Source organism: Rattus norvegicus, chromosome 7 (assembly GCF_021556685.1).
Source record: "Rattus norvegicus strain SHRSP/BbbUtx chromosome 7, alternate assembly SHRSP_T2T, whole genome shotgun sequence".
Lineage (NCBI taxonomy): Eukaryota > Metazoa > Chordata > Mammalia > Rodentia > Muridae > Rattus > Rattus norvegicus.
Window position 1 is genome coordinate 17,126,487 of NC_141540.1, and position 27,688 is coordinate 17,154,174.

Consider the following 27,688-nt stretch of genomic DNA (forward strand, 5'->3'; position numbering starts at 1 on the left):
AAAGTTAAGACAAAACAAAAATAACTGTTCTCAGAAAGACCCCCTTACCCCTTCCTGTGGTGAATCCCGAGAACAACCACAAGATGTTGTCCTGACCCTGCCTGATCACACAGTTCCTCCCCATTTCTGAGGAACTTTCCAACTTAGCCCTTTCCCAGTGACTTTCCAAGGCCAGGTGTAGGGCTGGATGAAGAAAGTGACCAACTGAGCCAAGAACAGCCCCTTGAGCAGGACAGCCAATACCTGACAAGATCCTTTGTCCTGTGTTCCACCAATGAGAATGAGCCAGCTAGCCCCATTGCTGAAGTCTGCCCTCTGTACAGAATAAAAGTTGTGTGCGTTTTGAGTTCGGGGTTGCCTCTCCCTGCGTGGATGAGCAACCCCACTTACGTGGATCATTAAACCTCTTGCCATTGCAGCGGTCTCTCAAGTTGTGTTCTGTGGGTTGCTCTCCTGAGTTAAGGCCACTTCGGGGTCTTACAACAGTACCTGTTTTTAGAAATTTCAGCAGTTTAAAAAGTATAAGTTCTTCAAAACCAAATGTGACTGGTCCCTCTCCCATTGATGATTGACGGCAAAAATGGCCCCACAGATTTGCCTAAAGATGAGCTAGTAGATACATTTTCTCAGCCGAGATTGCTTTTTTTCCCTAGATGATTCTACATTGTGTCTTTTTGACAGAAAAGTAACCAGGACATTTCAAAATGGTAACAAAAGAAGCAAAAAGTTGTCCAGCCAGCAATAGTGCTGTCCATGCAATCACAATGGCCCGAGTTCAGTTCTTAAAACCCACATAAAACAGGGCATTATCTATATCCCAGCACTTCTCGGAGAAAGCCTGCTTCATTGACATGGAAGGAAACCGTACATCTGAAAGTTGTCCTGAGCACCTCCCATGTACTGCAGTATATGTGTGCACTCACGAACACAGTAAATGAACACATTGAAAAAACTCAACGTTATATTCATTTATCCACAAGTCATGGGGACGAATTGATCATGATAAGAAAATAGAATTTCCTAATTGTCCTAATTGGGACTAATTGACAATTTACTTCCTGGATATGCATATATTTAAACAGAAGATTGACTGGGTAGTAGTCGTGGTACATACCGTCCATCTCAGCTCTCAGGAGACAGAAGCAGGTGGATCTCTGAAGTAGAGGCCAGCCTGGTCTATAGAGTAATTTTCCAAACAGCCAGGGCTACACAATAAAACCTTGTCTCAAACAAACAAACAAACAGAAACAGAATAAAGAAACAAAATAACAAAAAAAAAAGAACACAATTTGGGTTGATATTATTACATATTCAAAGTATGTATAAGACTGTGCATTGAAATTTGTGTTGAAGTGCTGTGTGAATATTTAATGTTCTTAATGATCAGACCCAATTGTACATGAATCCCACTGTTTCTGCTGCCCCTGTCCTCAAGTAGACTTGGAAAGCATGCAGTCTGAACTGTTACAAACTGTTTCCCAGCATGAACCCAGCATTTCTCTGTTCAGTCATTGGTAAGCACCGTCATAGTCATGAACTCTTCATTTGTTTTGCAGCAACCAACTGGTGGAGAAGTTCTGTGACTATAAGTTGAATAAACATATGGAGTTCGGGAGCAGCTTGATGTGTCCTCTGTCCCTTCAGATGCACAAAAGTGCTCACAGTGAAAAGAAACCTTCAAAAAATAAGGACTGCGAAGACCTTTTCCTCCGATCTGGTCAAGGAAATGAAGAACATCACCCTGCAAAAAAATCTTACGTGCACCAGCCATGTGGGAAAGGCTTCGCACATCCCAGCCCTTTACAAAGGTATCAGAAGGTTCACGGCGTTAAGAAGGCCTATGTGTGTGAACTGTGTAGGAAAGGCTTTGCTCGGTTGGGTAACCTTTTCAGGCACCAGAGAACTCCAACTTGTGAGAAGACTTTTCTTTGTAATCACTGTGGGAAACATTTTTCTCGTTCCGCTCGCCTTCGAAGGCACATGAAAACTCACAGTGGTGAGAAACCCTACGTGTGTGAGCAGTGTGGGAAAGGTTTTCTTCATTCTGCTTACTTTCAGATTCACAGAAGAAGTCACACTGGAGAGAAGCCCTATGTGTGTAAGCAGTGTGGGAAAGCCTTCGCTGCTTCTCAGTACCTTCATATCCATGAACAAATTCACAGTGGAGAAAAACGTTATGCATGCAAGCAGTGTGGGAGCGCCTTCTCATTTTGGAATCAATTTCAGAAACATAAAGTAACTCACAGTGGTGCGAATCCCTATATTTGTAAGCAATGTGGGAAAGGTTTCACGTGTTCTGATTCCCTGAAAGGACACAAGAGAATTCACACTGGTGAGAAGCCCTATGTGTGTCAGCACTGTGGGAAAACCTTTGCTCATTTTGGTAACTGTAAAAGACATGAGAAAATTCACACTGCATAGAGGCTCTACATACACACAGCAAAACCCCGTGAATATAAACAATGTGGGAAAACCTTTGGTCTCTTTTTTGAGGCTCGAGTACATGAAAAAATCCACACCAGTGAAAGATCCTATGAATGTAAGATGTGCAAGAGAGGGTGTTTGAGGTCCTCTTATTTGCAAAGATGTGCACTAATTCAGAGCAGAACTAACAAGGATTCTTGTAAGCACTGTTGGAATGTCTTCTCTTTGTCACCTCTGAGAAATCAACTCACATGAGCATGAAACAGATGGCTGACTGTGTGGGAAAATGTTGAACAAATCTTAAGCAAGAGAAGGTTTGGTTTTTTTTGTTCGTTTTTGTTTTTTTGTTTGTTTGTTTTTGAATTGACATAACTTTTAGAAGTAGAAGCAGACACATTGGAGAAAAGCCCTTTGGAGAAAAGGTGCAAACAATGTGATGAAGTCTTCCACCTTCTTTTTTTATCATGGAGGAGATGTGGAAGTGCTCACACTGAAGAGAAACGTCACGCACATTATGGAGAAAGCCTTATGTTCTCTTGGGGCCCTCCAAAGACATTGTAGTGGTCCTTTTGGAGGGAAACCCTTCATATATATATTAAAAAAAACCTTAGCAATCTTCCAGTTATCTCAAGTTCTTTTATAGACATGGAATAATTCACTTTAGGGTAGTCTAAAGCACTGAATTTTTGAAATCTCCATTAAAAGAATGCATTGAGAGAACTCCTGGCATTGGAAAACATGGGAAGATGACTTGATTCAACTCAAAAATTATGCAATAGCAGCATTTTCAGAAGCTAGTTTGATTAAAATAAATACTTGATTTTGATTCAACAGTCTCACCCACTGACTTCGTGTGCTCCCTCTGGCGATCGGTCCTCCCCAGGGCTGAGACTGGCTGTGAATATCACTTATTGCCAGCTGTGGTGCCACAGGCATGTAATCCTACTTGGGAAGCTTGTGAGAAGGATCCCAGGTTTCAGAGCTGTCTGGACTATGCGATGAGTTCCTGGTCTTCCCAGGGAACTGGGTTTTCTTTTCAGGGATTGTATGTGAGCCCAGAAGAAATCTCAAGGACTATTTGATGAAGTTTGAGTGAAAAGTCACGTACCAGGCAAGCTATAGGTCTCGGGGCTGCCTGAAGGTAGGTGTATGGTTCTACCTTACCCTATTTTGTCCCTTCTCTTTTTCATTCCCTCCCCTTCCTTCTAGCTCCCTCCGGGAGGGGGGCCTTTTTTTTTTCTTTCTAACTTTTGGAAAATATATTTAATGCACGGGTCTTTTGCCTGGGTCTGTGTTACATATGTATACCTGAGGTCGGAGGAGGCTAGAAGAGGGCATTGGATCTCCTCAAACTGGAGTTACAGGTGCTTTGAGCCTCCGTGTTGAGGTGCTAGGGATTACTGTTTTGAAGCTTTGTGTGTGTGTGTGTGTGTGTGTGTGTGTGTGTGTGTGTGTGTGTGTGTGCGTGCGTGCATGTGTGTTTGAATCACCGAGCAACCTGTCCAGCTAGAGCTGTGCTTATGGACGGAGGTGCTCTTGGAGCCCTCATTCCCAGAGCAGGCCTCTGCAGTATAGGCAACAAATTTCAGACATCTCTGCCCTTGGGAGGCAGCAGCCCTGCCTCCTGAGGGGTGAGAGAATGGCAGCGCTGTAGGATGAAGAGAAGTACCCCAAGACACAACTGCTACAGTCAGTTCTTACAAGTCACGTATGTGGAGTCCCGTCACATCCCTTGACATGAAGCAGTTAATGTTTAAAATACAGACAATAGTTACACAAAATTAGATACATGATTTAAAAGACTATACTTTGTGTGTGTGTTTGGGGGGGTGTGCTGCGATGTCTTTTTAGATCCCATCTGCTCTGGGTCCTCTCAGCTTTACGTGTCGCCCTTTCTCCCTTTTTAGTTACCTTCAACTACACAAATGAACTCACACTGGAAAAAAAAAACCACCTACGTATGTACACAATATGGAATGCCTTTAGGTTTTGTAATCGTTTTCAGAAACATAAAGTGGTTCACAGTGGTGTGAGTCCCTACGCGCGCAAGTGAGTCTGGAGGATTGAATTCAGGTTTTAAAAGAGGCCCCGAGAAACTTTTTTTCTTTCCTCCTTACTTTCTGTGTTCTGAAATAGCTCTCACAATGTACCTCTTGCTAGCTTCAAACTCAGACCAGTCTGCCTCTACATCCCAATGCTGAGATTAATGGCATACACCAGTGCATCTGACAAACCCACACCCTTTTCTTAAACCATAGGGTAGATATCCTTGCAAACGTGAGCACGATCACTCATTTCAAGCAAGGAACTGGTGGCATCAGCTTCTAAGGGGACAGCGGGAAGAATTGTTAGCAAGATCAAACACAACCTTAAAGGATGCCATCGTAGCTGGCAGTGATGGCTCAAGCCTTGAGAGACAGAGACAGGCACAGGACAGTCTGGTCATACAGAATGAGTTCTGGGACAGTCAGAGCTTTTCTCTCCTCTCTCCTCTCCTCTCCTCTCCTCTTCCTCTCCTCTTCTTCCTCTTCCTCCCCCTTCTTCCTCCTCCCCATTTCTCCTCCTCCTTCCTCTCTCTCTCTCTCTCTCTCTCTCTCTCTCTCTCTCTCTCTCTCTCTCTCTCTTTTAAGCCAGTTTTCTCTGTGTACCCCTGGAACTTGCTCTGTAGACCAGGCTGTCCTCAAACTCAGAGATCTGTCTGCCTCTGCCTTTCCAGTTTTGGGATTAAGAGCCTCTGCTGGTGAGATGACCCAACTATTGAGAACACTGGCTGGTCTTGCGGAAGTCTTGAGATTACCAGAAACCACGTGGTGGCTCAGGACTATCAATAAAGGAGTCTGATGCCCTCTTTCTGGCAAGCAGGTGTACATGCAGACCAAGTACCCCTACATTTTAAAAATACGTAACTATGTACATTAAACAAAACAAAAGATTAGCCAGGCAGTGGTGGCACATGCCTTTGAGCAGAGGCAGGTGGATCTGTGAGTTCCAGGTTCACCCGATCTACAGAGTGAGTTTCAAAACAGTCAAGACTACACAGGGAAACCCTATCTTGAAAAACCAGAGGGGTTGGCCTGCACCACCAACCAACACAATAACTGCTCTTACATAGAGAAACCATACATCAAAAAATAAAACAAGACCCCATGATTAATTAGGTATGGAAATTCATATATGTTGTATTATGTGTGTGCATGTGTGAATGTACTTATGCATACTGTATGGTGTTGGAGTCACAGAGAACTGTGCACCACCACATAGGTGCTGAGAACCCATTTAGCCATTTCGTCAGTCTCCTGGATTTTTTTTTTCCAGGAGCTGAGGACCAAACCCAGGACCTTGCACTTGGTCCTGTGGACATTTAAGAAGCTTTAATGCGTCTGTACAAGGTAGGTAGCCCATGATTTTGGTTCCAAGTCACAGTGGAATTGATCTTCATTTTAGGGTATCTTCTCCTGTGATTTGACGAATAGGGGCTGTAACAATGTTGTTGTAATGACATCATGATTTCCAGGACCTTTTATTAATGCACACGTGAGGGCAAACGAGTTAGTTTCTGATTGCCGAAATGTCTAAGAGCAGCTTCAAGTTTCCTTAGCCACAGATGTGCATTTTAATCCCAGCAGTCAGAAATACCAAGATGCTGCAGCACTTTGACTTGGTGACCTCCCTGTGTATCGGATGGTTTGGGGTGATCTCCTTCCTAAACATGTGGAAGCTTTTTGAAGCCATCCATGCCTACAATTTAGTCCGTTGTAGTTAGATGCTGTGCTGGCTGGTTTTGTGTGTCAACATGACACTAGCTGGAGTTATCACAGAAAGAGGAGCCTCAGCTGAGGAAATGCCTCCATGAGACCCAGCCATAAGGCATTTTCTCAACCAGTGATCAAGGTGGGAGGACCCAGCCCATTGTGGGTAGTGTAGTCCCTGGGCTGGTGGTCTTGTGTTCTGTAAGAGAGCACACTGAGCAAGCCAGGGGAAGCAAGCCAGTAAGTAACATCCCTCCATGGTCTCTGCATCAGCTCCTGCTTCCTGACCTGCTTGAGTTCCAGTCCTGACTTCCTTTGGTGATGAACAGCACTGTGGAATGCTGAATAAGCCCTTTCCTCCCCAACTTGCTTCTTGGTCATGATGTTTGTGCAGGAATAGGAACCCTGACTAAGGGCTGGAGAGATGGCTCAGCAGTTAAGAGCATCCGACTGCTCTTCCAGAAGTCCTGAGTTCAATTCCCAGCAACCACATGGTGGCTCACAACCATCTGTAAAGAGATCCGATGCCCTCTTCTGGTGTATCTGAAGACAGCTACAGTGTACTTATATATAATAAATGAATAAATAAATCTTTAAAAAAAAAAGGAACCCTGACTAAGACAGGTACATTATTTGCATGAAATAGTTGGTGAGTATGGCTGTGATAAACAACTTGGGGAGAAAGGGTTCCTTACCCTTCCAAATCACTTTCATCATTAAAGGAAGTCAGGACAGGAGCTAAAACAGGGCAGGAACCTGGAGGCTGATGCAGAGGCCGAGGTGGAGTGTTGATTACTGGCTTGCTCAATCTGCTTTCTTAAGGAGCCCAGGACTACCAGCCCAGGGATGGCGCCATTCATAATGGACTGGGCCCTCCCCATCCATCACCAAGAAGAGTGTTCTAGAGCTTGCCTAAAGCCAGTCTTATCAATGCATTTTCCTCTGTTTTGGTTCCCTCCTCAAATAACTCCAGCCTGTGTCAAGTTGATATAAAATGAGCTAGAATTGTGCAAAAACATGTGACAGTAAACAGTGTCTGTATGTAACTCCAGGGAGATGAGCTTCATACATGCCAGACGCTGGTAAGACTAGCTTTGTTTTCCTGATGTCCTCAGTTTGACAGTCAATCTCAGTTTCTCTCTCTGCCTCCCCCTGACCCCCCGCCCTCCCCCTTGCCCTAGATAGGGATTCTCTGTATAGCCCTGGCTGTCCTGGACCTCGATTTGTAGACCAGGCTGGTCTCAAACTCACAGATTCACATGCCTCTACCTCCGAATAGTTTGGCAATCTCTTATTCAGAAGCAAGCTTTCCTATTTATTTTTTCATTGTCCCTAACCTCTCTATTTTCAGCCTAACATTTAGAAATTTATTGTTTTACTTATGTATATGAGTAAATGGACATGTTTGTGAAGTATCCCCAGAGATCAGAAGAAGACATTAAATACTGTAGTGTGCAAAATCATCCTGCAAGCCCAGCCTGCCCAGAAATCATGCAATTTCAGGGCATGCTGGGAATTGTAGTTTTTGGGAAATAGCAAAGTCTCATGGGGAAGTATGGTAGCCTATAGATTTCCCCTAATGAGCCCCTATAATACTTGGTTTGAGGCCGTTCTTAGATGGGAAATTTCAGGGAATGATCCTGTCCGAAGTCCATCTCTTGGTCAGTATTTAATATTTAGTAAACCTTGCTTCAAGTTTGGCCCAAAATGGTGGAGCCGTTTTTTTTCTGGCGAATTTCAGGATTAACAATGCCTTAAAGCTAGAGTTACAGATGCGAGCTACCAGGAGTGGGTGCTGGGAGCAGAAGTCTGGTCCTGCCCAAGTGCCGCAGATGCTTAATCACAGAGCTATGTTCCCAGCTCCTCAACCCAACATCTTAACCCCAGCATTTATTTAACCACAACAAAGAGAAACCTCTGGTACAGCAGCATGGATGGCAAACGCGGTTCCACCCGAAAGCCTCTCACCTTCTCAGACACAGTCGTGCGTGTACAAACAAAATTAAAAAAAGAAATACTTCAGAACGGCATTTTGTTTCCGGATTTGTTATTGTTGTGTTTCTGATGCAAGCGTGGAGAGGGAGCGGCGAGGGCTGGGCCCAGGACTTCAGATAAGTTCAACGAAGGCTCTAACCACTAAGATGCCTATCTAGCCCTGCATTCTTCCTGGAAAGCTATTAGTCTTTGAAATCGGCTTTGAAGGAGACCACAAGAGCCAAAGATTAGAAAGGCAGATTTAGCTGCCAATTGTAGTTCTGAAGAGTCTCCCATCCAACCCCAAGATCTATAATTGCCCTCACGCCCCTGAGCTTTTTTCAGCACCCTCTACTGGCGCTCGATGGGAGGCCCATCCCCCCCTTCCCCTTGAATGGGTGACAGCAGGATTCTGGGATTTGGAGAGGTGTGAAGTCTGTAATTTGATCTCTACCTTCCCTAGTAAAACTTCCATCTTCGGCCCCTCCGGCTTCGGGAGGCGGGCCGAGGAGGGTTCGCTGGCCTATCACGGAGCGTGTACTGGCCAACGAAACGCTAGCTCCGTAGGCGAGGCGTTCTGCCGCCATCAGGTCTATGTCTTTTTTCCCATGGACATTAAGCATGTGTGTTCTTTGGAAGTAGATCCTAGATCCCAGGCCTGGGTATCAGGTCGCTTTCACTGAAGGCAGGAGCGGCTGGCGGACACCAGGACACCCAGAGGCTGGAAATGGTGCGTGCGTGGCACCAGGCATCCGAGATGGATGGGGATGGCGTGGGAGTAAGAGGGTCGGGGTGGGGTAAGGATGCTGCAATTTGGCGGAATGGGTGCGAGACCTCCCATAAGCAGCTGAGTCTGTTCTGGCTTCGCTGGGCCCGGCTGCTCGGGTCCGGCGTAATGGAGCCGGGCCTGCTGTCCTGTCCCTTGCTCAGTGCGCGGCATCTCTGGACAGATGGGTACCAGCATCCCCAGTCTCTGCGGTCTGGGTGGTGTCGGCAGAGGGTCGTGAGGGAGCAATAGGAGTAAGTGGGGGCTCCTGTGCGGGATTGTGGCGGAGTGTAATCTGTGTGGAAGATGAAGATTAGGACACTGGACCTATGACTGCCTCGCTCTCGCCCTAAAAGATCGCCATACTTCATTCAGTGTCTCAGGGCGCAAGTATACAGAGCACCTGTGACTCTCAATTTTCAAAAAGCAAGGCAGAGAAGCAGCCAGACGCGATCTCAAGGAGCTGAGACCACTTGATTGGAACAGCGAGGGGCTCTTTTCCGGGATGAAGGTTGAGTACACTCACAAGGGACTGGGGCACGGGGCGGGGAGGACATGAACTGGGGGTATGTTTACTTAAGTAGCCACTAGAAGTTTCGGCAAATTTTCTATGGTTTGACTGGAACCAGGAAGGATTGTTTTAGATACCCGGGTATATTGTTGCTGCAAGTGAAGCACAATGGTTATATGGCTAGGGGGTAGGCTATTTCCCTGCACAGCCAGATTCAATTCCTCAAGACCTGAGGTTTTTAATCCCCCGAACAGCAGCCGCAGTTAAGATAGGGAAAACCACGCTTCTGTGGTTTTGCCTTCCCTTCTCTTAAGTCAGGATGCATGGTGGCTTAGACAGATAGCTTTTGTCTTTTATCAGTTATTACTTCCTTTTTCTCTCTGCCGGTGCTTAGGTTTAGGTCACATCACAGGGACCGTACTCCTCTTATTGCAAACCTTACTGAACCAGACCCTCACTCCTCCAGAACTGAAGGCAGTTTCTCCCTTCAGGGATTCAACATGGCTGCCTGAGTCTTGATTCCCTAACTCATCCAATGAATCTCACCTCAGCTCCCTTTCTGCCAAACCTTAACCTCATTTATTTCACAGTGACCTCCAAGAGCCTTGTGCCTGTTATGTCAGCAACAGGCAGACATGTTTGTGTAATTGAAGCTAGCATTTCCAACCTGTACCTCAAGTCAGGCCCAGACACCTGTTGTCAATAAACCAGTTTTTTTTTTTTAAGCCAAATAATGGAAAGCAGAAAACTATCCATTCTGTTTCTGCACATTGGAAAGAGAAAGAAAGAAATCTAGGGAGACCCCTAAGTCTTCCTTCAAGGTCCTGAAGTGAGATCAAAGTAAAGCAGAGGTCAGGGATGTGCAGATGCAAACAGTCCAGGTCAAGCTGTGGTCCCGCCCTGCACTGACCCACCATTGATGGGCTTCAGTCTCATCCTGTTAGGGGATGTGACAAACTGTGAAAAGGGTGTTAGGTCCCTTTCTGAGAAACAAGCTCCCCAGTATAATTGGCCTCTATTCCTTCTTTCAGCCTGAGCTTCCTGAAGAAATGCCCATTTCTTTGGGGGTCCATTGTTTCAGAGTCTTTAGAATATCCTCAACTCTTTTTTAATTATTATTTATTTTATGTATATGAGTACACTGTAGCTGTCTTGAGACACACCAGAAGAGGGCATCAGATCCCATTACAGATGGTTATGAGCCACCATGTGGTTGCTGGGAATTGAACTCAGGACCTCTGGAAGAGCAGTCAATGCTCTTAACCAAGCCCCGAATATCCTCAATTCTGCCAGGCAGGCTACAATGGCAGAATTTATTGAATACTCAAATTCACGAGCATTGTTGTTTTATTGGTGGTAATTTGCTACAGAAGCCTGACTTTCCTTTCTACCTGGCCAAGGTCTTTTTAGTCCAGTCTTTTAACTTGTGTTTTGAGACTAGTCTTAACTGTGTAGCCCTGCCTCATATAGAACTCACTGTATAAACTGCACTGACTTAAAACTCAGAGACCTGCCTGTCTGGCCTCCACAGTGCTGAGGCTAAAAGGTACTTGCCACCATGCTTGGCCATTAGTCGAAAATTTTGTTGTTTGTTTTAAGACAACTTCTCACTGTTTGGCACTGGTCGGCTGCTACTCCCTGTGTAGGCAGAGCAGGCTGGCACTGGACTCACAGATCTGCCTGACTCTGCCTCCCAAGTGCAGGGATGAAGATCTGCTCTACCACACCCAGCCCTTTATCCCAGCGTGAATCACTAACAGCAGCAGCAGATCACATGGGAACACTTCACACAACCAGAGACGGCACAGGTTACAAATGGCTAGGAAATGGTTAAAGAGGCTGCAGAATAGAGGCTGTCCTGGGGGCACAGGCAGAGAGCTGAGGTAGGTGAGGGGGGAGACTGCAGGGGACCAGATCAGTCTTACCAGTGCAGGTGCAGGGATGCCAAATGCCCCTTGGGAGGGCAGACTGTTGGATGGTGACTTTGAAGTGGACTTAATGTTTTGCCATGAGGAAACTCCTGGAGCAAGGCTGTGGAGGAAGACATTGTGATCCAGGAGTAGACAAGTTTGCTGGCTTTTGACAGCTGACCCCGCCATGGCTCATGAACCTGTTACAGTTTGGTCTTTTAGTCTCAGGTAAGAGGGTTCCATCTGTTGTGGTCCCAAAGCTCCTGTGTCTGGCGTTTCTGGCATGATCTGGTATATTTTCAGGTGTTGTTACTTATTGATACAGTTACTGTCTCTTGGTGTGCTGGCAGATGGTGGTTGGCTGTTTATGTGAACAACTGGGCTTGTGTAAACAGTCCCCCTCTCCTGGTACTGATCCTCTGTGTGTAGCAAATCAGGTCAAGACGGTTGTTGTACAAGGTGACACTCTTCTAGGCTAGCTGTGTCACAGAAGTTGTGACATTCTGCACAGCAGAGTGACCTAGAGAAGTCCCTGCCCACCTTCTCTACCTTGTCTCTGTTTCACCCAGAGGTGCCTGCTTTTCCTAGGAGTGCCACAGAGTTAAAGGATGTTTCCTGTATGTTCTGTAATCTGTCCTTGGGTGCAGAGTTCTTACAACCAGGAATAAAGCTCTGACTTTCCACGTCTTCCTGACATTGCTGAACTCCCTGACAAGGGATGTCCACATGCAGAGTTGAGTGGACTTGGCCTCTGTCATAATTGTAATTGTCACTTTCCTTGGTTTGGTTTGGTTTGATTTTTTGATACAGGGTTTCTCTGGGTAGCCTGGGCTATCCGGAAACTCACTCTGTAGAGCAGGCTGACCTTGACTTAAGAGATCTGCCTGCCTCTGTCTTCAGAGTGCTGGGGTTAATGGCTGTGGCAGCACTCCTGGCTGTATTTTTTCTTTCTGAGTTTAATTCTTTTTTAATTTATTTACCTTATGCATATGAGGGCTCAGTTCTCATGCACACCAGAAGAAGGAATCAGATCCCATTACAAGTGGTCGTGAGCCACCATGTGGTTGTGGGAATTGAACTCAGGTCCTCCGGAAGAGCAGCCAGTGCTCGTATTTGTGATAGAGGTAGGTCATGACTAGATTTGAAAGGGGTGTTGCAATAGGCGAAGGCTCCTAGTAGCAGGTCCACAGACTTCCCTAGAGCTTACCTGCTGAGGTTTTTTCTCCCTTAGGGAGTTGGAAACAGTGCTAAACATGAGTAAACAGAAGGGAAGGGAACGGAAGAAGCTGATATCGTGGAGGTGGAATGTAGAAAACACAGAGACGGGGTTGGGGATTTAGCTCAGTGGTAGAGCGTTTGCCTAGCAAGCGCAAGGCCCTGGGTTCGGTCCCCAGCTCTGAAAAAAAGAAAAGAAAAAAAAGAAAAGAAAAGAAAACACAGAGACTCCCTGAGTTAAGCCTGTCCCTCTCCTGGAATGGAGGAGTAGTGGGGCCTCACAGAGCCACCATGGATTGGCCTTAGACTGTATGTGACAGAATTTTCCTGGGGACACTCACACAACCCACACATCTACTCACCACCAAAAGGAGCCCAGATTAGTACAAAGGACGATTGTACCAGGGTCCAGTTGATGAACTAATGAGTGTGTGTATTGTGGCTACTAACATAGGAGGGAGCCTCCTTCCAAACAGCAGAGATAACTCAAAGGCGGCCGGATCACCAGACGGCCCATCCTAACACAGGTGAAGACTCCTGGCCACTGCCCTCTTGACCTCTTCCATTCAGCCAGTGTCTGTGCAGCCACAGTCCCAACATCTCTTCCAGCAGATGTTCACTCTTTTATACTGCTGGCAGGGGAGTGCTACGTCCTTCCAAGTTTCTATTCCTTTTTTAAAGATATTTATTTATTTTGTGTCGTGTACACGCGTGTTTTGCTCGCATGTCTATGTGTACCACATGTGTGCCTGGTGCTCTGAGATATCAGAAGAGGGTGTTGAATACCTTAGAAGTGAATGGTTATGGAACACCATGTGAGTGCTGGGAATTGAACCCGAGCCTCTGCAAGAGCAACAAGTGCTTTTTACCTCTGGGCAAACTCTCCAGCGCCCCAAGTTTACTCCTTTGGATATTTGACTTCTTCTTTACCGGTTTAGGGCAAGCATTTCAACTTAGAGGGTTGTGTCCTCTATACCACAGCTGGCTTACTTATTTAAATGGTGAGGGATTGCCCTGACCATTTTACAGCATCAACACTAAGACAAGGATCAATGTGATAATGGTCAAAAAGATGCCACTGCATCCAAGTGCGTGTACTTCTTGACGTCTGTTTGAATTTTACTTTATTCTTTGTTGTTTGTAACTTAAGACATGGTTTCTGTATAACCGGGGCAGACCTGGAAATCCCTGTGTAGACCAGGCAGGCTGGACCCAAGCTCAGATCCACCTGCCTCTGCCTCCCCAGTGCTGGGGTTAAAGGTGACCACCACCTCTGGCTCTGTTGAATTTTACCATGTGAAGACTACAGTTTTTGTTTCTCTCAAGAGGCAAGCATTGAGTTTTTCAATTTTGTTTTCTGGGAGAGGAGCAGTTCAGAGTTCGGTTCGTTTTCCCACTCCCGAATCAGGCAACTCAGAGCTCCCTGCAACTCCAGGTCTCATCTGGCCTCTGAGTCCACCACACTCTCATCTGCACACCTACAGCAAGAACTCACCTCAGAGGCGCATCAGAAGAGAACAGAACACCGTATGCCCTCAGTGCTGGTTCTCCATTGCGGATCACAAGGACTGGCGGCCAAGCGTAAGCCAGAAGGGCTCCAAGATCAGAATTTTTTCACTTAAATTTGTAATTACAATTATAAACTAGAAAAACTTCGGAGTAATTTCAGAGTTTTGGTTTGTGTGAGGACTCACATACTTTGTCTAATTATTTTGAGTTATGATCGTTAGTTTTTTAATGTAAGGCCAGAGGTGTTGGATTTCCTGAAGGTACTGAGTTACAAGCGTTAGTTAGCCACTAACGGCTGGGATTCAAACTGAGGTCCTCTGCAAGAGCAGAGGATGCCATAGCCTTGTCTCTATCGGGACTCACTCATCTGACAAGCAAATTCGATACTGTGTTTACAGTAAAATGATATGGGCACACGCAGACAGTATTAGAGCTGCCATAAACATCTCTCTCAAAGCTTTTAGAGAGCTGTTTGTCAAGTGCTATGCTAGATGGTAAGTTGATTGTTATTAGGTTTTAAGTCCCAATCTGAAATGTGTACTGTGAAGAGCATCAGTTGTGATAGGAACAAGGTAGAAAACTTAAGATGCCAGGACACAGAGCCTACCCTTATCTCTACAAGCGTACAATAACTGTTTGGCTTTGGTATAATTTGATGTGTTTATAAAAAGATAAAGTGAAGGGGGATATGTTCTATGGAGGTGTGGTGAGGTATGGGGGAAGGGGATGCCTCTGTGGGCTCATGCCGAAACATCCCTTCCCCCTGAGGGACCAGCCACAGCCACAGACGGTATAGTATAGAATGGAGATTATTCAGAGCATGGGGAGGGGAGTTAAGAGGGTAGTAAAGGCTGAGAGAGAGAGAGAGAGAGAGAGAGAGAGAGAGAGAGAGAGAGAGAGAGAGAATGAATTAGAGAAGTAGAGCCATGAGGAGAGAGTGGGGGCAGGAAGGCAGGAGCAAGAGAGAAAGGGGTGGGGGAGGGTCAAGCAGCCCCTTTTAGAGTGTCAGGCATACCTGGCTGTTGCCAGGTAACTGTGGGGCGGAGCATACCTGACTGTTGCCAGGTCACTGTAGGGTAGAGCTTAGACAGAATGCTAACATTCCCCCATTTTAATTAAAAAAGAAAAATAAAAAAGGTAATGGTGGAGCAGGAATAGGGTTGTTGTGATCTCTGACTACTTCCTGCTTGCTTTGGGGTGATGTGTCTCTGGGGAACTTAAGAAAGTGGGTATGGGGATGTTTGTCCAGTCTTAGAGCTGTCTGTTTTCTTGCTGTCCAGGGTCTGTGGAACCATGTGAGGATAGGTCAGAAGGAACAGGCCCAGTAGAAGCATCTGTGTCTGTGAGGGAAGGTTGGAGCATCTGGAGGTCACTTCTCTGGAGCTCTCCTAGACGTAGTAAACACCTGGACTTGACAAGATGCTGAAACGTGTGTGTGTGTATGTATGTATATGTATACATATATGTTATAGGTAAAGAATAAGATTAAATATGTTTGGGAGAAAGAAAATTTTTTTTCTTAGCTGTACATTTGAAACCCAGAGGAAGCCCACCTCTGGAATAGGTAGTCAGTGGGAACTTTAGGCAGATGTACGTTTCTGGGTGGAGTCTATTTGGTCCGTGAGAGGTAGATCTGAGTGGGTTCCTGTAGTTTATAAGTTTACAAAAGAGTTAGCAACATGAGTTAACATTAATAGTCTTTAAGATAAGCTTTTTGTGGACCAAAAGGAACAAGAATTTGCGATTATATAGTTGTCTTGGATACTGGAATGTTTTATCAGTATTAGGCAAATTTATGAGAATTCGAATAATGTTAGGACAGTGGCATAGCAAGAAGGGGAAATATGAAGCATTTAATCAGTGGAACCCGAGTTTAAGGGAGGAAGTAACCGATTACACCTGGGAAAGCTGACATCTGAACTAGTCCCTAGAGATGAGTTTAGGAAAGGAGTTAGGTCCGTTTTCCAGCTGTCAAGGTACCTGTACAGCTAAGGTACCTGTAGCCAGAATCTGGGGAAGAATAAACCATAATCGAGTCCATCAGCCAACCGTTCCCCGTGGGCTCTGTGATCTTCATGGCAACCCGGGCAGAGTCAGTCTGGCTTTCAAACCCAGACGACTCAGAGTCTTTTTCTCTGTGGAATGGATACGTGTGGCATGAGAAATGACTTACCTTGATTTAGATAAGCCATTTGACTCTGAGGGTATCCAGTTTTGTCCACTGTGTTCTTCAGTGGTTATCATAGCACACTCCAGGCAGACTCTTGAAGCTGTGTTCATATCTTCTGAGACCTTGTGAGGTAAACTGTTCGATTTTAGGAGATTTGGTCTGTCATAAACTTAAATATATTAATAATTAGCACATTTCTGACATGATTGATAGCCACATTGATTTGTTACATCTCAATAGAGCACACCATAATTTAGTAGAAGTAGTAAAAATCATTACTTATCAAGATAGGACAGGGAGGAAAATCTTAAGTAACTTTGACAGGTTGTGTAAACAGAGAAAAACCCATTTTGCATTAACAGAGAAACACTTGGCTTAGAGTTGGTGTGGATCAGTGTGGAAAGAATCAGAGAGCTAACAGCTGTGTTGTGAGTGAGACCGTGACAGGGTGGATTCAGGCCAGTGACATGAACCGAGCACGTGGATAAGCCTTGGGAATAGCTAGTCTGCTGAGCGAGGGGCAGGCGCGGGTGGAGTTGAGGCACCCAGAGTGTGGGTAGTTCTGTGGTGCTTATCTAGAACCCAGGCAGGTGGGGCGGAGCTTCCTTCTGACAGCAGGAAGCCCCAGAGTGACCTCGGTGGAAAGAGACCTGAGTGGGAAGTTCCGTATCCCAGCAACGTGCATGCTATTCCTGTGGCAGGTAGGACCGTGGGGATGTGGGGGGTGGACCTTCTCTGACAGGGCCGGTGAGATGACTCAGTAGGTTGTCAACTTGGCATAGCTGGAAAATAGGAATCTCAGTTGAGGAATTGGCTCCACCAATTTTGCCTGTGTGCACGTTTTCAGAACATTTTCTTGATTGTTGATTGATGGAGGGCCTACTCCATTGTGGGTGTTGACATCTCAGGTCATGTGGGCCTTGGCTTGAACAGAAAGGATAGCCCAGCAAACCAGTGCCGGTGGTTCATCCATATTCTAGGGTTCAGGTCTTGACTGCACATTCCTGCCTTGAGATTCCTGTCTTAGCTTCCCTCAGTGATCGACTGTGACCAGTAATTCACATAAACACTTTCTGCTTTAGTTTCATTTGGTCATGGTGATATGTCAGACAACAGGAAGCAAAATGGGACAGTACTGAGGAGAACTGCTTGTCATGAGTCCTGTTTCCTGTTTGACTCGGGGCAAACTAAAGAACCTGGCTATAGACTTTCTAATATCTGCCTTGAGTGCAAGAACACAACGTGTTTTAGGTTACTAACAGGTTGTAAGACAAAGTACTAACTTCTTGATCCTAGTGGTTTATCGTAGCACTAGAAAGCAGAGTAGGACATGAATCAGATAAATTGCTTGTCACGACTTTCATTTGCTGTTTGATTAAGGACAGTACAGAGAGCCCAGGTACATACATTCCACCATCGTCATTTGGTACAGCCACAGAAGTTGTGCTCCTGTTCCCAACAAATTGTAGGAAGTATTAACCAGAGGCCTGCTGAGTTGACTCAGGGGATAAAAGCATGAGCTGTGCAACCCTGATGATCCGAAATCTCAGGAGCCATTGTTAAGCTGGACAAAGAGAACCAACTTCCACAACGTGGCGCTGACCTCCAGAAGAGCACTGCGGCATGCTCACACCCCATGCACAATAGACTCTAAATCAAGGCTTTGAACAGATGCACAGGTAGTGTCAGTCAACACAAATGATGTAGACTCATGTAGAGAATACGTTGGGTTCTAAGAACATAGCGTCCCTCTGATGACCATGAGAGAAGGGGATGTTGCTGTTCTAAACCTAGGGTGTAGTTGTCATCAACTGTCTGAGAAATCTACCTCACTCTGTACAGCTCTGGTGGGAAGGAATCCCTCCAGATCTCAGTTCTCAGACACCAGCAGAACACAAGGGTGCCCAGCATTTCTAAGCGCACACGTTCTGGGGACAGCAGATACTGATCATGGTGGGTGGTAGACAATAGAACCTGGGGTGACAGTTGTTAGAAAGATGCAGTGCAGAAGGAGGAACTGCACAGTCCTCTGCACAAGAGCTCATCCTTCTTTGATGTTCCTTTCCCAGAAAGCTCCCGTTTACTTTTAGCATTTGTGAGTGGGGGAAGGCATCTTGGTCTGTATGAGCAGTAGAGTGTGATGACCAGGACAGCTTGAACCCTTGTGGAACAGTGTCATGTCACCTTATTAATTCTGTGTACGTCTGTGGTACCATGAGGCTCACTTTCCTGGAAATGTATGTGTGTGCTTTCAGGAGTCAGTGAGCTTTGAGGATGTGGCTGTGAAGTTCACGCAGGAGGAGTGGGCTGTGCTGGATCCATCCCAGAAGGAGCTGTACAAAGATGTGATGCAGGAAACCCTGAGGAACCTGGCCTCTATAGGTACACACGGGCATTGGTTTTTCTAGTCCACCAAGGACAAGTGTTTCTAGCTAATCAGTGTTGACGTATGAATTGGAATATGGAGAAGGGAACTGGGGTGACTATGTCAGATGGACTCATTTACACCATGAACTTACCTGCTACCTAGTAATTTTTGGTAATAAGTAATTTTTAACTATTTCTCTGGTTCTACATTTTAGGAAACAAGTCGGACAATCAGATGATTGTAAATGAGTATGAAAACCTCTGGAGAAAACTAAGGTAATTTCTTTCCCAAGATACATCCATATTCCAGAGTGCTCTTAGAAAAGAGCATTTTTTTAAAGAAGTAAAAGATACATTTGATATTAAGCATCAAACCGATTTCATCTCCAGAAAAATTCCCTCCAAAAGTTGTGTTTCACACATCCACGTTTCCATTTTCAATGTGGAGAACAACTTGACTATGATGATGTCACATGTGATGTGTTATCGTGGTTCACATATACAAACTTTATGCCATACAAAATGTCTTAGTTTGGATTTGTATTGCTGTGCTCAAGGCCATGAGCCAGAGCAGCATGAGGTGGACAGGGTGGATTTCATGTTGTAGTTAGCAGTCCATGATCAAGAGAAGTCAGGGCTTGAACTCAAGAGGAACCTGTAGGCATGAACTGAAGCATGGGCCATGAGGAATGGTGTTTACCATCTTGCTCCTGCTGGCTTGCTCAGTTTGCTTTCTTATACACTTCTTGACCACCTGCCCATGAATGGCACTGGTCACTGTGGGCTGGACCCTTTCATGTGAATCATCCATCAAGAAAATTTCCATAGGTTTCCCTACAAGCCAAAATGGTACTGCATTTACTCAGTTGAAGTTTCTTCATATGACTCTAGGTTTTGTCAAGCTGACAAAATACCTGAGGCTCAACCTTCCCTTATGTAGACAGAGGGAAGGGATTATTTGTCTAGCATGTCCTGGTCACGGTCCATCAGTTAGAGAAGCCAAAACAGGAAGTCAGGGCAGTCAGGGCCCAGAGACAGGAACTGAGACTGAGCCATGGAGGAAAGTGCTTACTGACTTGCTCTTCAGGGCTTCCTCAGCCTGCTTTCTTATACAATCAGAACCACCTGGTGCTTCGGGGGTGACACCACCCACAGTTGCCTGGTTCCTCCCACACTGATTGGTAACAAAAATGCCCCCACAGATTTGCCTGGAGATGATCTAATGCAGACATTTTCTAGTCTAAGATTCCTCTTTTCAGATGATTCTACATTTGTGTCAAGTTGACAGAAAACTATACAGGATACACCTCATCATTTCAAAATGGTAACAAAGGAAGCAAACTGTTGCCTTAGTCAGTAATAGTGCTGGCCTTGCAATAACAATGGCCTGAGTTCAGTTCCCGAAACCCAGATAAAACAGGACCTATCTATAATCCCAGCACTCTCAGAGAAAGCCTGCTTCATTGACAAGGAAGGAAACAGTCCATCTGAAAGTTGTCCTAAGCACCTCCCTTGTACTGCAGTATACGTGTGCGCTTACAAACACAGTAAATGAACACATTTTTTAAACTTAATGTTGAATTGATTTATCCACAAGCCATGGGGACATTTTGCAAATGAAATGAAAATAGAATTTCCTTATCTACTAGGACTAGTTGTTGTTATTTCATAGACATGCAAGTATTTAAAAAACGAAGATGATTTTGATTGATACAATAACATATCAAATTGATACATCCAAAATGTTCCGTAAGAATGGATTGAAATTTGTGTTGACATGCTATGTGAATATTTAATGTTCTGGAGAAGATATACCCCGCCATCTTTGAATGTCATTGTTTCTATTTTAGCTGTTCTCAATGGCCTTGGAAAGCATGCAGTCCACATGTGATCCATGTAACATGACACATTTCTCTGTTCAGTCATTGGTGAGCACCGTCTTAGTCATGAACTCCTCTTCATTTGTTTTGCAGCAGCCAACTGGTGGAAAAGTTCAATGAAGATAAGGAAAGTCATCAGTGTGCAGAAATCGTCAGCTACAATCCGGGGCAGTCTGTGAACCTGAATTCTTGTTCAGGACTTGCCATATGTGAAGAAGGTAAAATTGGTCATTCATCTCTGGGTGTGCCGCTGAACCATCCAGTAGGACACAAACCTAATGACAACCAGAAACATGGACAGACACTGTATAAAGCTCAGGAGTTTGGGAACAGCTCCACTTCTCCTCAGTCCCTGCAGATACATAAAAGCACTCACACCAGAGAGAAATTTTCCAAAAATAAGGACCATAAAGGAGACCTTTCTTGCCTCAGATCAGATCAAAGGTCTGAAGAACACGACCGTGCACAGAAGTCTTATGTATGCAAGGAGTGTGGGAAAGACTTCACCGATCCTAGTTCTTTACACAGACATGAGAAGACTCACAGTGCAAAAAAGCCCTATGTGTGTGAACGGTGTGGGAAAGGCTTTGCTCGATTAGTTTACCTTTCAAAACATAAGATGAATCCAAATTGTGAGAAGGCTTTTGTGTGCACTCACTGTGGGAAAACTTTCAGTACTTCTGCTACCCTTCGGAGACATACAAAAATTCACAGTGGTGTGAAACCCTATGTATGTAAGCAGTGTGGGAAGGCCTTCCCCGTTTCCCGTTACCTTAAAACACATGAACTAACTCATACCCGTGAAAAATCTTACGTATGTAAGCAGTGTGGGAGTGCCTTTCCATTTTGGAGTCAGTGTCAGAAACATAAAATAACTCACAGTGGTGTGAATCCCTATGTCTGTAAGCAGTGTGGGAAAGGTTTTCCTTACTTCACCTCCCTACAGTCACACAAGAGGATTCACACTGGTGAGAAGCCTTATGTGTGTCAGCACTGTGGGAAAAGCTTTGCTCATTTTGGTAACCATAAAAGACATGAAAGAATCCATGCTAGTGAGAGACCCTACGTTTGCAAACAATGTGGGAAAACTTTCAATGACTACGGTTCCTTTCAGTTGCACAATAAAATGCACACTGGGGAGAAACCCTACCAATGTAAGCAGTGTGGGAAGGATTTAGCTTCTTTGTCCTCCCTTCAGAGCCACGAAAGGAATCACTGTGGAGAGAAACCCTATGCATGTTTGCAGTGCGGGAAAGCCTTCAGTTTTAAGAGCTCTCTTCGAAAGCATAAAATAATGCACAGTGAGGAAAAACCCTTCGTATGCAAGCAGTGTGGCAAAGCCTTTCGCCATTTTTATTTGCTTCGCGTGCATGAACGAGTCCACAGCAGCGAGAGGCCGTACCAGTGCAAGCATTGTGACAAAGCCTTTCATTTTTCTTATTATCTTAAAAAACATGAACGAATCCACAGCAGTGAGAGACCGTATCAGTGTGAGCAGTGTGGCAAAGCCTTTTGTTATTCTAGTTATCTTAAAAAACATGAGAAACGAATCCACAGCGGTGACAGACCCCATCGGTGTAATCAATGTGGGAAAGCCTTTCAATCTTCCGATCAGGTTAGAAAGCATGAGCGTGTCCACACTAAAGTCAGACCCCATAAATGTAAGATGTGTGGGAAAGTCTCTATATTTCCCGGTCAACTTCATGCTTGTGACAGACCTTATTTATGTAAGCAATGTGGGAAAGAATTTCTGTCTCCATATCGCTTGCGAAGACACGTGCTAACTCATAGCAGAACAAAGAAGGGTGTGTGTAATAATGTGAAAAAGTCTCTCATAGAAATCAAACCACAGGAGAGCAAAACAGATTAGGTTGCAAAGTGGGAATATGGCAAACAAGTCATACTGGAGAAAAGCTACTCTTTCGAATCAATGTGGCTTTTAGAGTTAAAAGTTCCCTTCAGATACATGGAAGCAGCCCTCTGGAGAAAAGCTGCAAGCAATGTGATAAAGTCTTCTGAGTTCTTTTCATTATGGAGATGTGAAATAGCTCACACTGGAGAGAAATCCTTATCCACGCTCTGTGGAAAGTCTTTAGTTCTTAAGAGGCCCTCATTTGACATTGTAGTAGTCACTGTGGAGAGAAACCCTTCATACATGTGTGGTGGTTTGAATAAGAATGTCCCCCATAGGCTCATATATTTGAATGCTTAGTCACCAGAAAGTGGAGCTGTTTGAAAGGATTAGAAGGAATGGAAGTTATCACCCTGTTGGATTAGGAGTAACCTTCTTGGAGGAATTGTGTCAGTAGGGGTAGGCTTTGGGAATTCAAGAGCCCACTCCAGATCCACTCTCTCACCCTCTCTCTTTCTGTGCCTGTGGATTAGTATAGCTCTCAGCTACTGCTCAAGCACCATGTTCCTAGCCATGGTGACAGTGGACTAAATCTCTGAAACTATAAGCAGCCCCCATTAAATGCTTCTTCATATAAGACTTGCCTTTTTCATGGTGTCAGAGGTGGTTTAAATGGGAATGGTACCATATTTGAGTGCTTGATCATTCAGGATCCTTAACAAGGATTAGTAGGCGTGGCCTTATTGGACATAGGTGTGGCCTCATTGGAGGAAGTGTCATTGGGGGTGGGCTTTAGGGTTTCAAATGCTCAAGCGTGTTTCTCTTTTCCTGTTGCCTATGGATCCAGATGTAGAAATCTGAAGCTCCTTCTCCAGCACCATGTCTACCTGCATGCTGCCAGGCTTCTGCTCATGAAAACAGTAGACTAAATTTCTGACTTGTAGACAAGCCCCATTTATATGTTTTCCTTTGTAACAGTTGCTGTAGTCATGGTGTGTCTTCACAGCAATAGAACAAGGAATAAGTCAGTGTCTCTTCACCAAAATAGAACAGTGACTAAGAGATATAGGGAATCTTACTGTAAAGCTTTCGGTCATCCCAGAATTGTTTATAGACACTATAGAGAACTCACTGTAAAGTAGCCTCGAGTACAGAATTTGTGAAGTCTCCATGATCATTTTAGTAACTCTTTAAAAAATGTATCATTCATGAGTGGTAGTGGCTCACATATATAATCCAAGTACTTGGGAGACAGACACAGGCAGCTATCTGTGAGTTCAAAGCCAGCCTGGTCTACAGAACTTGTTCAAGGACAGCCAAGGTTACACAAAGAAACCCTGTGTCAATACATACATACATACATACATACATACATACATACATACATACATACATACTTACTCATGGCATTGGAAAATACGTGAGAAGATTTCTTGATTCAACTGAAAAATTAAAAAATAGCAGCGTTTGGGAAACTTGATAAAAAGAGATACTTGATTTTAACCTGACAGTCTCACCCACTGAGTCTGTTTGCTACCTCCAGTGATCAGTCCTTCCCAGGGCTGGGACTGGCTGTGAATATCACTTACCAACTATGTACAGGCATGTGATCCTACTTGGGAAGCTCGAGAGAAGGATTCCAATTTTCAGAGCTATCTGGACGTATTGTGTTCCTGGTCTTCCCAGGGAACCTGGGTTTCCCTTTGGGGGATTTTACCTTGTTAATGGTAGAATTTAACAAGTGAGCCCAGAAGAAATCTCAAGGACTATGTACTAAAGTTTGAGTGAGGACCGCGCTGGGTTGCCGCCGCCGCCGCCATCTTGCCAGCCCCACAGGTCTCAGTGAGGTGAGTGACTCCAGGATGGGAGACAAGCCAACTTGGGAGCAGATTGGATCCAGCTTTATTCAGCATTACTATCAATTTGATAACGACAGAACCCAACTAGGTGCAATTTACATTGATGCGTCATGCCTTACCTGGGAAGGACAGCAATTCCAAGGCAAAGCTGCCATTGTGGAGAAGCTATCTAGCCTTCCGTTCCAGAAAATTCAGCCTAGCATCACGGCGCAGGACCATCAGCCTACATCAGATAGCTGCATCATCAGCATGGTTGTAGGCCAGCTCAAGGCTGATGAAGATGCCATCATGGGTTTCCACCAGATGTTTCTATTACAGAACATCAACGATGCTTGGGTTTGCACCAATGACATGTTCAGGCTCGCCCTGAACAACTTCAGCTGACCTCCTCCTGGCCAGATAGTCACGCTGTTTCCTCCTCCCTCTGCCCAATCCTATCTCCTCCAGATGCTCCAAACATCATACACAAAGGAGCGGGGCCGAGGTGGGAGTGGGCGCAGTGCTCGTCTGTCACCACGGTATTGTGCATGATGTTGGGATGCTAGACAGCTGCATCTGACAGGAAAAGTTGGTGTTGTACAAGCGCATGCCTTGGAAAGACTTAAGTAATGCAAAAGATTGTCAGTTTTTGGTTTTGTTTTCTTTTGTTGTTTTGTTTTCATCTACTGACAAGTTGCTCTAGTAACCCAAAGAAGTGAAGGAGAAAGCAGCTGCCTAAAGATATGGATTTGTTCAGATGTTTCAATGCCTCGTGATACAATAAAACCACAAAAATTAAAAAAAAAAAACAAAAACAAAAAGTTTGAGTGAAAAGCAATATACCAGGCAAGCTATAGGTCTTGGGGGCTGCCTGAAGAAATGTGTCTACTAGTGTTTCCTCTGACTCCTTCTCCCACCCCCACCCCCCTTTTTTTCAGAGCAAGCAGCTGTCAATTGGTAGCTTCTTAGTATAACAGGGCCCCAGACCTTGGCATTACTGACTCCCTGATGGAAGAGTGATCGGGGCTGTGAAACTCAGCACTTAGACAGCACCACTTGGTAAAATAAAAACAAAGACCTGATCCATCAAAGTCCATATAGTTGAGAAGTCTCAAAATGTGCTAATCTTGCTTTTTGGGCTCCTGTACTTATGTTTCTGGCTAACTGTTCTTGTTCAGTGAAGTACGTCAAACCAGAACATGGGTTTTCTTTTTTTGGGGGGTGGGGGGCACTTAAAAGCTCATCCTGGGAAAGGCTCAGGATTACACTGGAGTCCTGAGCTCCCAGTGTAGCCACCAAGAGACTAATAAAGACTTTCTAGTATTTTAAACCAGTGTCCAAGTAGTCTTCTCTGGGAACTATCCCGCAACACGTGCATTTAAAATTTCAAGTGCAGCTGGGAGTGGCAGTTCACGACTATATTCTTAGCACTGTGAATGAAGGAGCAGGAGGGTTTCACATTCAAGGCCAGTCCTTGGTACATAGTGAGGTCATGCACGATGAGGAAGGACTATAGAGGGGGACACTTTTTAGAAAGGTTTTTATTATATTTTAAGCTTATGCACATGTGTCTGTGTGTGTGTGTGTGTGTGTGTGTACATATCCGATGGTGCTTGAGGAGCCCAGAGTGCTGGAGACCCTGGAGCTGGAGTTCTGTGCAGTTGTAAGTTTCCCAACCTAGGTGCTAGGAATGAAATCCAGTTCTCTGAAAGAGCAGTTTGCTGTTCGGCAATCTCTCCAGCCCTTACCTTACATGTTTGTCTGATTTTGTTGATGCTTGTCCCCCTAGCATAGCGGTAGCGATTTTGCTCCATGCCTGCCAGCTATTTCATATTGTTGCTGTAATATGCCTGCCAGTCATTGGCACAGAGAAATAACTTGACTCGGAGCAGGGTCATAATGACCACATACCCTGTTGTGTTCTGTATGTTTGAGGTGTGTTAATCTTAAAAATCCCGCAACTATGAGCTTCAGGTAGGACCCATTTAAATTAAAGGTCAATATGAACTGTTATGTGTAAGATGGCTTGAGTCAGGGCTGACCACTGGGCAGCACTCCCATCATTAGTGTATGAGTTCAGTGTGGTTTCCGTGGTTTTAGCCTTTATAAGCTGGCCCTCATGTCCAGCTCACAGCTCTGAGCTGTTGTCCTGGTCAATCAGTCTTGGGGTTTGCATTCAACAAACCATCCCTGTTTAACTGAGATCGGTGTTCAAGTGGTTTGTGGGGTAACTCTTGGACCCTAACATCTCCTAAGTAGGTTCGTACAGCACACAAACTTGGAGTCCAGGTCTTTTTCTCCGTGTGTTGCATTTGAAACTCATCATGACGTATGTGTCACAACTCCTTTCTTTCTATGGCTGAGTGGGAGTGGATGGTATGTCCTCCTAAAGCAGAACCGAGACATCACGTTAATGAACATAGTATGTCAATTCGTTTATTAAGATCCTGGTTTTCTTTTGTCCATGTGCTGTAGTTTTCACCACAGAACCTCTACAGATTCTATTTTATATTTGTACCTACAAGTTCATATTACTTTAATAACTGATTCTTTAAAAGATTTTTTCCCCATTGTTAGTCATTTAACTTGGCAGACCTTGGTTTACATTTTCATTACTTTTATTTATGTGTGCATGCTCTGTGTGTGTGTGTGTGTGTGTGTGTGTGTGTGTGTGTGTGTGTACATGTACATGTATGCACGTGGGCTAGAATCACTGAGTGGCTAATCTGTCCACTAGGGCTAGGCTGATGAATGGAGGTGCTGTGCTGTCGAAGGCCCCATTCTCAGGTCAGGTCTTTGCAGTACAATCACCCAAGTCCAGACAACAACTCTGCCCTTGGGAAAACTGCAGCACTGTGGGATGAAGAGAAGTGCCCAAGTCATGCTAGGGTCAGTTTTTACACATCACATATGTGGAGTCCTACCACATCCCATGAATGACACGAAACAGTTTCTTTTAAATATAGGCAATAATTATACAAAATCAGATAGATATATGATTTAAAGTGCTTTTTGTGGGCTGGAGAGATGGCTCAGCGGTTAAGAGCACCCGGCTGCTCTTCCAGAGGTCATGAGTTCAATTCCCAGCAACCACATGGTGGCTCACAACCATCTGTAAAGAGATCTGATGCCCTCTTCTGGTGTGTCTGAAGACAGCTACAGTGTACTTATATATAATAAATAAATAAATCTTTAAAAAAAATAATAATAAAGTGCTTTTTGTGCTTTTCTACAGAAAAAAGGGGACAAGGAGCTGCACTACCTTTCTCTCCTTGGATCCCATCTGCTCTGAGCCCTCTCTGCCTCCTCCATATGTCTCCCCTTCTCTACTTACCTCCATATCCAAACCAGCCCAGCATCAGCTACGCTCTTCCAGCTGGACTGTTGGTCACTGGAATTTAATTTGGGAAATCAGCTTGTATTAGTCAGGATTCTCCAGAGTCACAGAACTTGGGGGGAAAATGCGCGCGCGCACACACACGCACGCACGCACGCATTTTATTGAAGTGACTTACAGTCTGCA

At 44.9% G+C, this 27,688-nt stretch overlaps 2 protein-coding genes and 1 pseudogene across 9 annotated transcripts in view; all 3 read left to right on the top strand.

The window, feature by feature from the left end:
• The window catches only part of LOC100912582 (zinc finger protein 14-like), a 19,329-nt gene extending 16,074 nt beyond the window's left edge, over positions 1 to 3,255 (top strand). For 3 of the 6 annotated variants that reach the window (XM_087559628.1, XM_087559629.1, XM_087559627.1), the window contains exons 4-5: positions 1,557 to 1,808; positions 2,059 to 3,255. In XM_087559628.1, the coding sequence (XP_087415754.1) occupies positions 1,557 to 1,808; positions 2,059 to 2,239 (433 nt within the window). In that variant the 3' untranslated portion in view covers positions 2,240 to 3,255. Of the gene's footprint in view, positions 1 to 1,556 lie in introns of all 6 variants that reach the window. The other 3 variants (XM_087559625.1, XM_087559626.1, XM_087559624.1) reach the window with 1 other exon arrangement.
• Positions 2,164 to 27,367, top strand: LOC148004472 (uncharacterized). 3 transcript variants are annotated; one of them, XM_087559618.1, is made up of 5 exons: positions 2,164 to 3,565; positions 5,740 to 5,813; positions 18,484 to 18,610; positions 18,811 to 18,871; positions 20,569 to 25,495. In XM_087559618.1, exons 2-5 carry the CDS (start codon positions 5,799 to 5,801, stop codon positions 22,343 to 22,345), a joined length of 1,980 nt encoding a protein of 659 aa, XP_087415744.1. In that variant the 5' UTR covers positions 2,164 to 3,565; positions 5,740 to 5,798; the 3' UTR covers positions 22,346 to 25,495. The 3 variants fall into 3 exon arrangements, with proteins under 3 accessions (XP_087415744.1, XP_087415745.1, XP_087415746.1); XM_087559619.1 differs by lacking the exons at positions 2,164 to 3,565; positions 5,740 to 5,813 and adding exons at positions 8,711 to 8,877; positions 9,289 to 9,424; XM_087559620.1 differs by lacking the exons at positions 2,164 to 3,565; positions 5,740 to 5,813 and adding an exon at positions 8,711 to 8,877 and having other exon boundaries at positions 20,569 to 27,367.
• Positions 24,190 to 24,570, top strand: Nutf2l1 (nuclear transport factor 2 like 1; annotated as a pseudogene).
• Positions 27,368 to 27,688: the final 321 nt, after the last annotated feature.